The sequence below is a fragment of the Pseudorasbora parva genome, chromosome 12, assembly GCF_024679245.1.
Source record: "Pseudorasbora parva isolate DD20220531a chromosome 12, ASM2467924v1, whole genome shotgun sequence".
Classification (NCBI taxonomy): Eukaryota; Metazoa; Chordata; class Actinopteri; order Cypriniformes; family Gobionidae; genus Pseudorasbora; species Pseudorasbora parva.
In genome coordinates this window covers 39898150-39911079 of record NC_090183.1, presented here as the reverse complement: position 1 = coordinate 39911079, position 12930 = coordinate 39898150, and the positions used below count along the sequence as shown (strand labels likewise).

At 35.7% G+C, this 12930-nt stretch overlaps 1 protein-coding gene across 3 annotated transcripts in view; it reads left to right on the top strand.

Moving 5' to 3' along the window:
* The window catches only part of camk1a (calcium/calmodulin-dependent protein kinase Ia), a 29788-nt gene extending 16883 nt beyond the window's left edge, over nt 1-12905 (top strand). For 2 of the 3 annotated variants that reach the window (XM_067460265.1, XM_067460266.1), the window contains exons 3-12: nt 548-679; nt 3485-3559; nt 3898-4036; nt 6928-7054; nt 7437-7512; nt 8065-8177; nt 8408-8486; nt 8586-8673; nt 10222-10390; nt 12295-12905. In XM_067460265.1, coding sequence (XP_067316366.1) covers nt 548-679; nt 3485-3559; nt 3898-4036; nt 6928-7054; nt 7437-7512; nt 8065-8177; nt 8408-8486; nt 8586-8673; nt 10222-10390; nt 12295-12386 — 1090 coding nt within the window. In that variant the 3' untranslated portion in view covers nt 12387-12905. Of the gene's footprint in view, nt 1-547; nt 680-3484; nt 3560-3897; nt 4037-6927; nt 7055-7436; nt 7513-8064; nt 8178-8407; nt 8487-8585; nt 8674-10221; nt 10391-11178; nt 12248-12294 lie in introns of those variants that run through there. The other variant, XM_067460267.1, reaches the window with a different exon arrangement.
* Nucleotides 12906-12930: the final 25 nt, after the last annotated feature.

Here is a 12930-nt window from a genome sequence, read left to right as displayed (position 1 = left end):
GTTATTTGTAATATCACAATTTTACAGTTTTTTTCCTTTTTTTTTGTTTTTTATCAAATAAATTCAGCCTCTGTGAGCTTTTTTCAAAAACATTTTAAATATCTTACCGACCCTAAACTTTTGAATGGTGTTTTTATGCCTTTTTGTCTTAAAAAACAACAACAAAAAAACTCTTCTTCTAGCAAAACCCAGATTTATATCATATATTGGTGGCAACATATGACACTGAACATATAATAATTGCAGATTTTATTTACTATTTACAATAAATAGGTATAATTCTGACAAATGTGTACGTATAATTGATATTTACACTAGATTATTGGCTGATTGGTTGATTAATCAGCCTGAGCTGCATTTATCAAACACGTTGTAAGCCTACGTAGATCATAGTTGGTGCATTTACTTTTGGGAAATACAGCCCTGGTCGATATATTGGTTTATCTCTACTCTCTGTACTCTCAGTCAATGTGTAAAAAAAACGTAAGGGTCCGATGGGGAAAGTTAAAAGTCCAACAGCACTAACTGCATCTTCCCTTTTCTCCAGGGGGGCGTTCTCTGAGGTGTTCCTGGCTGAGGAGAAGAAGACCCAGCGACTCGTGGCCATTAAATGCATCCCTAAGAAAGCATTGGAGGGAAAGGAAAACAGCATTGAGAATGAGATTGCTGTGTTACACAGGTCAGAACTGACTCTCTCATGAACTACTGCATTAAAAAAACATTCAAAACTTGTTTGCCTGTCAGGATGGGCAACTGGCAGGTCAAAAATCTAAACCAGCTGAAGACAGCATCGACACAAATTTCACAATTTGATTAAATTCAAAGCTTGCAATTTGATTTTGATTCATTGGGCATATCAGAATCAGGTACAGTACATGGCAAAAACAAAAACACTCTCAACTAATACTGTAAACTATTCAGGGAGAGAACCTCCCCAGGTATAATCAGTATAATATTAAGATTTGTAGGCTACTTACATTAAAATTGCATGTTTAGTTTTTATAATAACAACAAAATTAATGCTAATTTTTTTTGGCAATTATGTTTCAAATCGTTTTTTAATATAAACATTTAACCAGTGACTTAACTTGATGGATTTATTCAAACATACATTAAATATCCCAGAACAGTAGAAGTAGAATGCAATGAATAAGCAATATAGAGCATATATTAGTCATTTTTTACAAATCGTTTTTGGACATTGAATGGCTTTTCTGAGGTAAATATAAAATTACGTGAAATTGTTCACAACACAACTTTTATGAATTTTGAAGCTTAAATGCAGTCACCAGAAGTAAAGCGCTAAAGATAGGCTATAAACTATAAACATACTACACCACAGTCCCATGATTTCAACATCACCATCACTAAGCTTCGACAACTCGTTCAGTTTTTATCTCAACTTTTAGAATAGTTCGATTAGTTAGAATAGTTTATAAGAGCACAATTATAAGCATAATGAGGCTGTAAAAGCAGACTTTACCTGATCAGCATAATGATGTTTAATCTCCCCGGCAGCCTGTAGTCCCATTGCACCACCCTATTTCATGCTGTAACTAAGCATTAAAGCGGAAGAGATTATCCGTGCACCTCGCGCTGCAGCTTCACTTGAACTGAAGGAGCTATGATCTCTCACGCCACATTAAACAGTTAGTTCATCCAAAAATGAAAATTAGCCCATTATTTACTCACCCTCAAGTCATAGGTACATGACATTCTTCTTTCAGACGAATACGATTGGAGTTATATTAAAAAAGTCCTGGCTAATCCAAGCTTTATAATGACAGTGAAATGTTGCTTCGTTTATGAAGTTCATGAAAGTGCATCTATTCATCATATAACTGCTCCACACGGCTCGTGGGGGATAGAGGCCTTCTGAAGTGTAGCATTTGTATAAGAAAAATATCCATATTTAAAACTTTATAGACTAAAATATATATTTTTTTTTAATTTCAAGATTTGTAGACTGTACACACAACAAATATAAATCAATAATTTTATTCATCAAGGATGTGTTAAATTGATAAAAATTGATTGTAAAGGAGATTTATATTATTTGAGAATGTTTTTATTTTAAATAAATGCAGTTCTTTTGAACCTTTTATTGATCAAATATATTAGGCAGCAGAACTGTTTCCAGCACTCATAATAAATCCTCATATGAGAATGATTTCTGAAGGATCATGTGACACTGAAGACTGGAGTAATGATCCTGAAAATTCAGCTTTGCATCACAGAAATAAATGATAATGTAAAGTATAATAAATTGAAAACCAAATATTTTAAATTGAAATAATATATCACAATATTATTCATAAAATATAATTTTAAAAAATCTGTATTTTTGATCAAATAAATGCAGGCTTGATGAGCAGACTTCTTTCAAAAACATTACAAATAGTAATGTGTCCAAACTTTTGGCCTGTACTGTATATATATTTTTCTGGTCTGAAATGACCAAACAACATCAGTCACTGGGTTAAGCACCAATATCGGTTCTTCAGAATGAGAATTTATTAAAATTGAGAAATCAATATTTTTTACCCAGCCCTACAGGATATATTTATCATATGAAGAAAGCCAAACCAAAGAAACGTGTAGTGCGTAGCATACCTTTACATTAATATTTGGGGCCAATAACAGATCTGACAGCACTGTTCGAGAGCAAGCGAATCCATATCATGATTTATCTGCAGAGATGGATGCTGCCGAGAGTTTGGCTCTTTGTGAGGTGTTAGAGTTAAGGATAAGTTGCAGTCAAGATGTTGAAAGGTCTCTTCCTTTTCCTCTTAAGAGCCAGATTGATACTTGAAAGAAGAAAAGCTCTTGTAAATGCTATATGTGCCATGAAAAAATGTGCTATAGCTTGAGAAATCGTAGAAGTGTGCACCGGAAATGTCAAGAGTACTGGAGATAGTCCTATTTTTAGTGTCTCTGTTGCCAGGGCAACAGCACACACAGAGGCTGAGATGGTATGGAGGTTCCCTGCAGCAGTATTGTGAAGGAGAGGGACCAAAGAGGAGGAATACGAATAGAATTAAGAGAGAGCGAGAGAATTTCACCATTGGTGTGAAAAACTGCAATCAAATGGAAAGCAGGAAAACAAAAGAGTGGAAGTCAAATGGAGATGCAGCAGAAGGTGTATAAAAGTGCAATAAAAATAGGGGAGGCGGAAGGAAAGCCATCATGAATGGAGCATAAAAAGATCTTTAGAGCAATAAATTATTTGGTAGCACTTTATTGTACAGTCCTGATCCCCATGTACTTACTTGGTACTTATAACAATTACAATAACTGGGTTATAACTAGGTCCTAACCTTAACCCATGTAGTTACCTTATATTACCTAATACTTTCTTAGGTAAGTACACGTAAGTGAATGTACTGTAAAATAAAGCTGTTTCACTGCCCCTCAGGCCAATATGATAAGTCTAAATGCCGGTTTTCTGTTCTAATAATTGCTGTCTTTTTCTCTTTCTTTTCAGAATAAAACATGAGAATATTGTTTCACTGGAAGACATCTTCGAAAGTCATTCACATTTGTATCTGGTCATGCAGCTGTGAGTTTACAATCTCACCCCTCAAGATCACACCAACCATACACACAGAGAAAAAAGGTGTCCAAATTTTACCTTTAGAGGTACAACAGCTTGTCAATGGGGCAGTACCCTTAAAATGACATCTTTTTAGCCTTTTAACCACAAAACGGTTCATAGCAGTACCTTAAGGTACGCATTATACTCTTAGGTACCAATATGCACTTTTTAGGTTTAAACGGTGTATAGTGGCATACTTTACTAAGATACTGGCTGATGTTTGTTTAAATGGCAGTGTCTTGAATGCTTATGTCATTACAGTGGAGGTGCTAATTGTAGTTTGTTTGCGTGGGACTTCACAGTGTATCAGGGGGAGAGCTCTTTGACAGGATTGTTGAAAAGGGCTTCTACACAGAGAGAGATGCCAGCAAACTCATTCGTCAGATTTTAGATGCGGTGAAGTATCTGCATGATATGGGCATTGTGCACAGAGACCTGAAGGTAATGCTTACATATCTTTCCCTTTCACACTCTGCCTTTCTAACCAGGCATAATGCGACAAATTATTCAGCATGCAATATTTTTTTCTGTGCTCGCTGAAAGCCAAATGCTGCCACGAAGGGACAAAATCACTGCCAATTAGAAAAGTATTTAATGTTTAATATTCAGCTGTGTGGAGCAGAAGTTCAGACCAATGAGATTTTAATAGTAGGCGATGCAAAGCAACATGAAAGCAATCTAGTGTATTGCTTACCGGATAATGTACACTGCCTTTAGTGCATTTTTTTCTATAGTATACCAAACGCCCCCTTTTTCTGTCCTGCTTCCATCTCTTAAGGCGAGACGCTACAGGCATAAACTGTTTTTTTCACGCATCTGTCAATTTTGAGTGGGTTTTTTTTTTTAGATTGGTGGAAAGAAAATCTCCAAAATACAGGTTTAAAGGGTTAGTTCACCCCAAAATGAAAATTATGTCATTAATTACTCACCCTCATGTCGTTCGACACCCTTAAGACCTTTGTTCATCTTCGGAACACAAATGAAGATATTTTTGTTGAAATCCAAAGTCTCAGACAGGCTTTCATTGACAACAATATCATTTCCTCTCTCAAGACCCATAAGAGGAACTAAAGACGTCATAACAAAGCCCATCTCACTACAGTGGCTCTACAATCATTTTATGAAGGGACGAGAATAGTTTTTGTATGCAAAAAGAACTAAATAACGACTTATATAGTGATGGCTGATTTCAAAACACAGCTTCGTAAAGCCTCTGGGCTTAAAGAATCAGTGTATCGAATCAGAGGTTCAGATCGGCAAAGACACGTGATTTCAGCAGTTTGGCGGTTTGACACCCGAATCATGAATCGATACGCTGCTTCATTGATACGCAGCTTAATGAAACGGTGTTGAACGGCATAGTAAATAAAGGTGCCCTAGAATGATTTGAAACAAAATGTTAAATTGTTCTCTGATATCTAGAGGGTATGTGGCTTATTTAAGGGAAAAATTTGTCCAGACACGGTTTTACAGGTCCATTTACAACCCTTGTCCATTTACAATTGTCCCTAGGATGTAATGCTCTGTTTTTGCCTTATTTGGAAGGGTCATGAATATTAATGTTGAGCTCTGATCTGATTAGCTTATTTCAGCAGCTCACAGCAGTTCAGTAAAGCGGCTCGTGAGTCCTGACCGTCCTGAAAAAACACAGACCGACTGAATGACACTTTAAGCAAAACATCTCAAATGGAGATTGATAAAATGCAGCTTACTTGTTTATTTGGTGTTTTCAGATTATCCGCGAGCGAGAAAGAGCTTGCATGCTTCCGGTTGCCAGATTTTAGTCATTTAAATCCCCCAAACAGAGGTTTTTGACACAGCCAGTGTTTTACCTGTCCAATCTGGCAACCATATGCACGCAAGCTCTCTCTCGCGCTCGGATTATCTGAAAACACCAATAAACAAGTAAACTGCATTTCAGCAATCTCCATTTAAGATGTTCTGCTTAAAGTGTCATCAAGTCTACATTTTAAACTTGTCTTTTTTCGTCAACGTATTGCATATTTATATAACGTTAGTCACAATGTAGTCTTGGCAGTGACCGTGATGTAATCTGAAAGCATGCAAAAACATCATAGGGCTACTTCAGTTCTCAAAAATATAAATATATAACTTATAATTTTTACAAAATTAATAGCCTTGTCAAATAACTGTCGTTTTAACTTATGTGGTGGAAAAGGTGACGTTTGCTAGGAGGATTGAGTGAACGATCTGTGAGCAACGTATCTATGGTTGTATTTGGTAATACAAAATAATATTACCCTTTGTCATTAGACACACTATTTAGTTTTGTATGATATTTGGAGTTTCCTATTGTTAGGATCTTGCGTTATCTACACAATGTGGTCTCTCTAAGAAACTTTCAATTTAATCAGAAATTGTTTAAACAGTCAATTAGTGGAAAAATCGCTACTTACTGCTTGCAGGAATATAGTTGTAATTGCCCCTTTCTTCAGTTTAAGACGCTGAGCGAAGCTTGCTTGAAATGGGCCGAAAAAACTAAATATCTTGAATTAAATTGTTGCGGTATCCGATTATAATAAACATCAACCATGACTGTTGACATTTTTTATCTGTGGGAAGGGTAGAAAAGTCCTCACGTCTCCTGCACAGCCTGGAACATGAAGTGTGTCCATGAGAGAAGTTTGTTTATCTGCAGTCCCGATGATTCGGCTGCAGTTCTGCCTGACAATGAACATGTTTGGACAGATGCAAATGTTGGGGGCGTGCATATAAATGATCCCCAATGCTTGCGTCACGGTTGGCCTTATGTTGAGAAGCACATATTTTTCTGTGGTGTTTTTGATTCACGAGATTTACATAAGAGGAGGCAATGGTGTTTGAGACTCACAGTATGTGATGTCCATGTACTGAACTCTTATTATTTCACTATGGCAACGTTAATTCAATTTTTCATTCTAGGGCAGCTTTAATGACCAAATTTTCATTTTTGTGTGAACCTTTAAGTGTATCTTTTATATAATTTTATTTGTGTTACAGTCAATTTCTTTAAAGGCCTTTTTCTCAAAATGTTTTTTTTTTTTCTCCTGCACTGAAATCGTCACTTCAGTAGCACTTGAATGCACCAAATGTTTCATTTCTATCTATATTCTGAAGGTTTTTACTGAGGGGTTTGTTCATATATATAGTTTGCCTGATTTTATACAACATTTTATTTCTAAACACATAGTGAAAGATGATTTATTGCTTGTCACATCTGATTAGGACACAGTGTTATGCACGTGAGTTCACCAATGGCTGTGCATTAAATGTAGTAAGATGTGATTTGATTTAATGTGATTCACAGTTGAATTCATTCTCCTTCTGTGCAGCCAGAGAATCTGTTGTACTACAGTATGGAGGAGGACTCCAATATCATGATCAGTGACTTTGGCCTGTCTAAGATCGAGGACTCAGGAAGTGTGATGTCAACTGCCTGTGGGACACCTGGATACGTAGGTATGAATGAGGGCTCTTTTTTCTGTCCTTTTCAGTCTATCTTACCATCTTTATAAAGGTAATGTGTCTGTTTTTGGAGGCTCTCAGTCGTTTGAAATGCTGCAGTGTCAAGTGTTAACATTTTTAAACTGCCTCTTTGATGCTGCCCTCATTCTGTAAGAAGCTCAAAAGGAAAGTGAACTAAACAGAAAAAAAAGGAAACACTGAAAGCTCTCTGATCTCTCTCTCTCTCTCTCTCTCTCTCTCTCTCTCTCTCTCTCTCTCTCTCTCTCTCTCTCTCTCTCTCTCTCTCTCTCTCTCTCTCTCTCTCTCTCTCTCTCTCTCTCTCTCTCTCTCTCTCTCTCTCTCTCTCTCTCTCTCTCTCTCGCTCTCTCTCATTCAGCTCCAGAGGTGTTGGCACAAAAACCATACAGTAAAGCTGTAGACTGTTGGTCCATAGGAGTGATTTCTTACATTCTGTAGGTATTTTTTGACGTATTTATTTATTTACCTGTGTATTTATTTATTTATTTGAGTGGTTGTTTATTAATGTATTTATTGTCAAGTTTATAATTATTTTAAAACATTTTATGTATTGATTGATTGATTAAATTTATTTCATTATTTATTCATTTATTTATGGTCAATTCTTTAATTACAAATGTATTCATTTTATTTTATTTATTGAATTCTTTGTATTTATTGTCTGTCCTCGTTTATTTCGTTTTATTAGTTTTTATTATTTATTATTTATTTTATTTTATAGTCAGATATTTGTAATGAATCAACATTTATTTGTGGTCAATTTTTTAAAATTTATGAATATATTAATTTAATTGATTTACTTGTAATTATTTGTATCATTTGATTTAAAATAATTTATTCATTAATTCATGCCATTTTGTTGTTAGATATGTATAATGAATCAGCATAAATTAATATGTAAATATTTCATATATATGTATTCATAACCAAATAATAAGAGGGATAAATTACAGTCAGCTGGTCTTTAAAAGTTTTATCTTTTGCAGCTTATGTGGCTACCCTCCATTTTACGATGAAAACGATGCCAAGCTGTTCGAGCAGATCCTCAAAGCAGAGTATGAGTTTGACTCTCCGTACTGGGACGACATCTCTGACTCAGGTAGTTCTATGTAATTGTAATCGCAATCCATTATCTTGAGATGATTTTGATACAAGTAACTGATGTGAAAGAAAAGTTTAGATCCTAGCAGCATCTACTAATAGAGTACAGACAGTGAAGCTAAAGCGAAGAACCCTTTTTTTTAAACTGCTGTTGAGCTATATTCTGGCCATTTCTGTTCTTGATGGTTGAATATTGTTTGACAACATATTGTCGACATTCCGTCCCAGCCAAGGATTTCATCAGTCACTTGATGGAGAAAGATCCGTCTCGGAGATACACATGCGAGCAGGCTTTACAGCATCCATGGTAGGATTACCTAAAAAGAAGGTTTTCTGCATGTTTAGACTATATCGGTCCTCTTTTCACTCTAAATTTGCTTTAGTAATCCATCCTCTACTTTTGAAGGATTTCCGGAGACACCGCTCTTGATAGGAACATCCATGAGTCTGTCAGCGCTCAGATCAAGAAGAACTTTGCCAAAAGTAAATGGAAGGTGAGAATCCCACACATCCTTCTTTTAAATTCTTCACATTTTGCATTTCCATCCCAACAGACCGGTGATGTTCTTCAAATTAGGCTTGCCAAGATTAACTTGCTATAAACCTAGGGTATTTTAGAGGAATATTATGTATTTAGAATACATAGACGTCAATTTATGTTTCTGTCGGTGGGTGCCCAGTGCCCACTAGGGATATAACTTTTTGACAGTTTTTCAAGTAAAATATTTCCTGTATCATAAACCGATGCTTAAAACCAATGAACAACACCCTAAGCTTAAAAAAGGTCACCCCAAATTGGAACAATCATATAACAAACATTACTACTTATAACTTAGTAGAACTTTCTAGACCAGTTTAGAACTTTCTGGAACTTTCTAGAACAATCCAGTGGAAGAACTGTGATCTCTATTTAAAACCAAAAAGATTGTGATTCTCAATTTAGCCAGAATTGTGTAGCTTTACCCTCTGCCTATGATTACCAACCAAACTAAAACGCACATCCTTTCCATGAGTGCTGTCATAAGTTACCCATCATAGTGCAAAAACAAAAAAACGTATACGCTTTTGGTTGAGGCTGTTATGTTGTAATGCAAAATATATCGGGGGAAGTGTGTGTGTTTATGACCTAATGGGACCTGATGTGAGATCCACCAATCAGAGAGGTTCCCAAATATCAATCATTGTTTTCAATGGATAAAATGGGGAATTTAATTATGGAGAATGTCTTGCTTGAGCCCCCGAACACCCACGGGATCGCCGCCTATGAGAGAATATATATGAAGGCTGAGCATTGACACAATTTCATGATTTGACTAGATTTGGATTCACAAGCTCATGATTCGATTACATTCCAGATATATATATATCAGGTACAGACATGTCAGTTTTTCTAAAGGAAAAATGCTGTAAATCACACAGGGAGTCCTATCAGTTGGTGTATTACTATACAGGTTTAAATTAACAACTGATTTGTATAGAAACATTTTAATTGCACAAGGCAGTTTTTATAATAATAACATTGGGTTACACTTTATTTTAGGGTGGCATAGTTACATTATTCTTACTCAAATAAGTACTGAGTAATATTAATTACCACTTGTACTTACTATAAAGTTACGGTTAGTGTTAACTACTTGTACTTTTGCATAATTTACTGTTATTACTATAGTAAGTACATATCACATGTAACTATCACCTTAAACTAAAGTTTTACCTAAAATTGGATGGTTTTATTCAAACATATATTAAATATTCAATAACAGTAATATGTAATATATTGCATATACAGTATTTAGTAAAATGTTCCTCTCTCAGTAATTTTTCTAGCTAACCCTCAAACATTGATAAATTGGTAAATTTAATGTTACGTGACGTTACAAGCTGTTTTATTGACGTCTTTTTGCGATTGAAACGGATTAAGAGACATGATATATATCATAGGCTGCGACAAATTATGTTTAGTGAAGTTTTGTCCTCATTAATCTCACATAAATGTTCTCAGTGTTCTAGAAGCACGTTATTGTTTGTTCTTGTCCTTGTAGCAAGCGTTCAACGCGACAGCAGTGGTTAGACACATGCGGAGACTGCAGCTGAGCACCAGCCTAGAGGGGCCAAGCCAAATCACCAGCACCAGCCCCTACCACAGACACCTGCTCCTCCCTGCCAAAGAGCTCGACCAGGAGGAGGAGGAGGAGGAGGAAGAGGAGAGCGGTAAGTTGGAGATCATTCTCCAATGAAAGTCGCATACAATCCATTCATAACAGCATGCAGGAATTATTGCGTCCCAATTTTAGTACAGGGTTTCCGCAGGGCATTAAAGGGTTAGTATGTCATTAATGACTCACGCTAATGTCTTTTCACACCCGTAAGACCTCCGTTCATCTAAGACCTCCGTTCATCAGATATTTTATATTTAGTCCGACAGCGTATCTAAGTGTATGCACACTATACTGTCCATGTCCAGAAAGGAAATAAAAACATCATCAAAGTAGTTCATATGTGACATCAGTTAGTTCATTAGAATCTCTTGAAGCATCGAAAATACATTTTGGTCAAAAAATCACAAAAACTACGACTTTATTCAGTATTGTCTTCTCTTCTGGTTTGATTTTCAAACCTCAAATAAAGATTCAAATGGTTATGAACCAGCGGACTGATTCATGATTCGGATCGCCAATGTCACGTGATTTCAGCAGTTTGGCATCTGATCTGAATCAATACGCTGACTACTTTGATGATGTTTTTATTCCCTTTCTGGACATGGACAGTATAGTGTGCATACACTTACATACGCTCTCGGACTAAATATAAAATATCTTAAACTGTGTTCCGAATATGAACGGAGGTCTAACGGGTGTAGAACGATAATAGGAGTCATTAATGATAAAAATTGAATTTTTGGGTAAACTAACTCTTTAAAAAGTCTCAAAATCTGAGATTAGAGTCTCCTGATTTTAAGGCCATTAAAAAGTATTAAATATTTTTATTTTTTCTGCTAGGCATTACATTTTAAGACATGCGCTGCATCCCAATTCGCCTACTTATACTACGCCCTAAAGGTATGTAAATATTGTTTTGTGAAGAAAAAGTGTGTAGAAGAAGAGCAGACAAGCTTTGGGATATCTTCGTTATCTGCGTCTTTAATGGACAGCTCTGTCCATTACTTATGTGCGTCCTGTCACCTTTTTACCGCCCTGTCAATCATCTTGTCGCAGTTTCGAATACTATTTTGAATGGATAATATGCGAGTTAGCGTCAAACGTTTTAAATGGTATGATACACACACAAAATCATGGACATGATTCGAAAAGGCTAAATGGCCCTGAAAAAAATAGTCACACCTGTACTGTAAAAACTACATAACATAAAATATAAAACTCCCCTGATATTAGCGTAACAATCACAGAAGAATCAAATAAAGCATATTTTTTAATCTTTTGGAGCTTGGAAGGGTTCATTTCCCAGTACATTTAGCATCTGGCTCATATTGCCGATCTCAAACATACTCTCAAAACTATCATTTTCGTCATCTTCAAATTCAAATTCAGCGATACTTCCTATTCTTTTGTTTTCTGCCTGCTGTGACTATGAGTGAAATGAATGTAAATTGCACTTTTTCATTTATCAAAGATTAAATGATTGTTGTGCAGAAAAAATATATACATACACTGTTACACTCCTTGGGATTTTTGGACCCTATACAATTTTCACAAAAATGAATGGGAATACAGGCATTCTTTTATCATTTTATTTTTGTTATATTGTTTATAATGATTGAGGAACACTAAGAGGGTTTATATCTAACTTTAAAAAATGAATGATGAGGAGGCTTGTGAAAGATCCTAAAGACCCGAGGTATGCATTTAAAGATTAAAAATAAAAATAAAAATGGATCATAACTATTCCATAAATATAATTTAGTATCATAAAATCTCCTAAAAATACAAAATATTCAATAAGAAAACATTATCAAATAAAATATAGTACATTCGTTTCATTGGGGGAAAAACTGCCACCAGACGGTTAATAGGTTTAACAGTTAACAATAACAACATGGGGCTAAATGCTATTTTATTTACTATAAGATCCGGTTTTCACATAACTTTAATGTTTAGGTTCCCCCAGTGCAGACGGCCGTCGAGGCAGTGCCGATCGGGACAGTCTTAGAAGCTGTGCTTACTGCTGCCGACCGACCAGCAGGATCTGAAGCGGACCCCGGTGGAACCCACACATGCACGTCTACCGCTCCAGTCTGACCCGGAACACAGAGCTTTCCTGCTAACATGCACTAGTGCTGCTGGTGGGACATGAGAGGAGAGCGTGATTGTTCCAGACATTCAGACTTGGGTATATCATTGACAGATATGTAACTCCTCTCTTTTAACCATTTAATTTTGTCTGATTAATATTTCTGTATCCCAACCAAAGACAAAAATGTGTTTAAGTTGTATATTTATGTAAGGTTTAATTATTTAATTATTATTACTATTATTTTTAAAGAAATCATTCAGGTCTATACCCTGTAGCAATTTGGACTTTCTTGGAAAGCCACTAGTTATACAATGTCTTAATAATTATTAATGTCTTAATAAGCCCACTTGCTCAGGCGATAAATTCATGAGGAAACAAGATAAAGTCATATTATCGTCAATACATTTTTATATGGGAGCTTGTTTTAGCCACAGAATAATAACATACAAAAGGTAATTGTTACTTTTTACTAGGGGTACACGACTTCAAGTCGACATTAA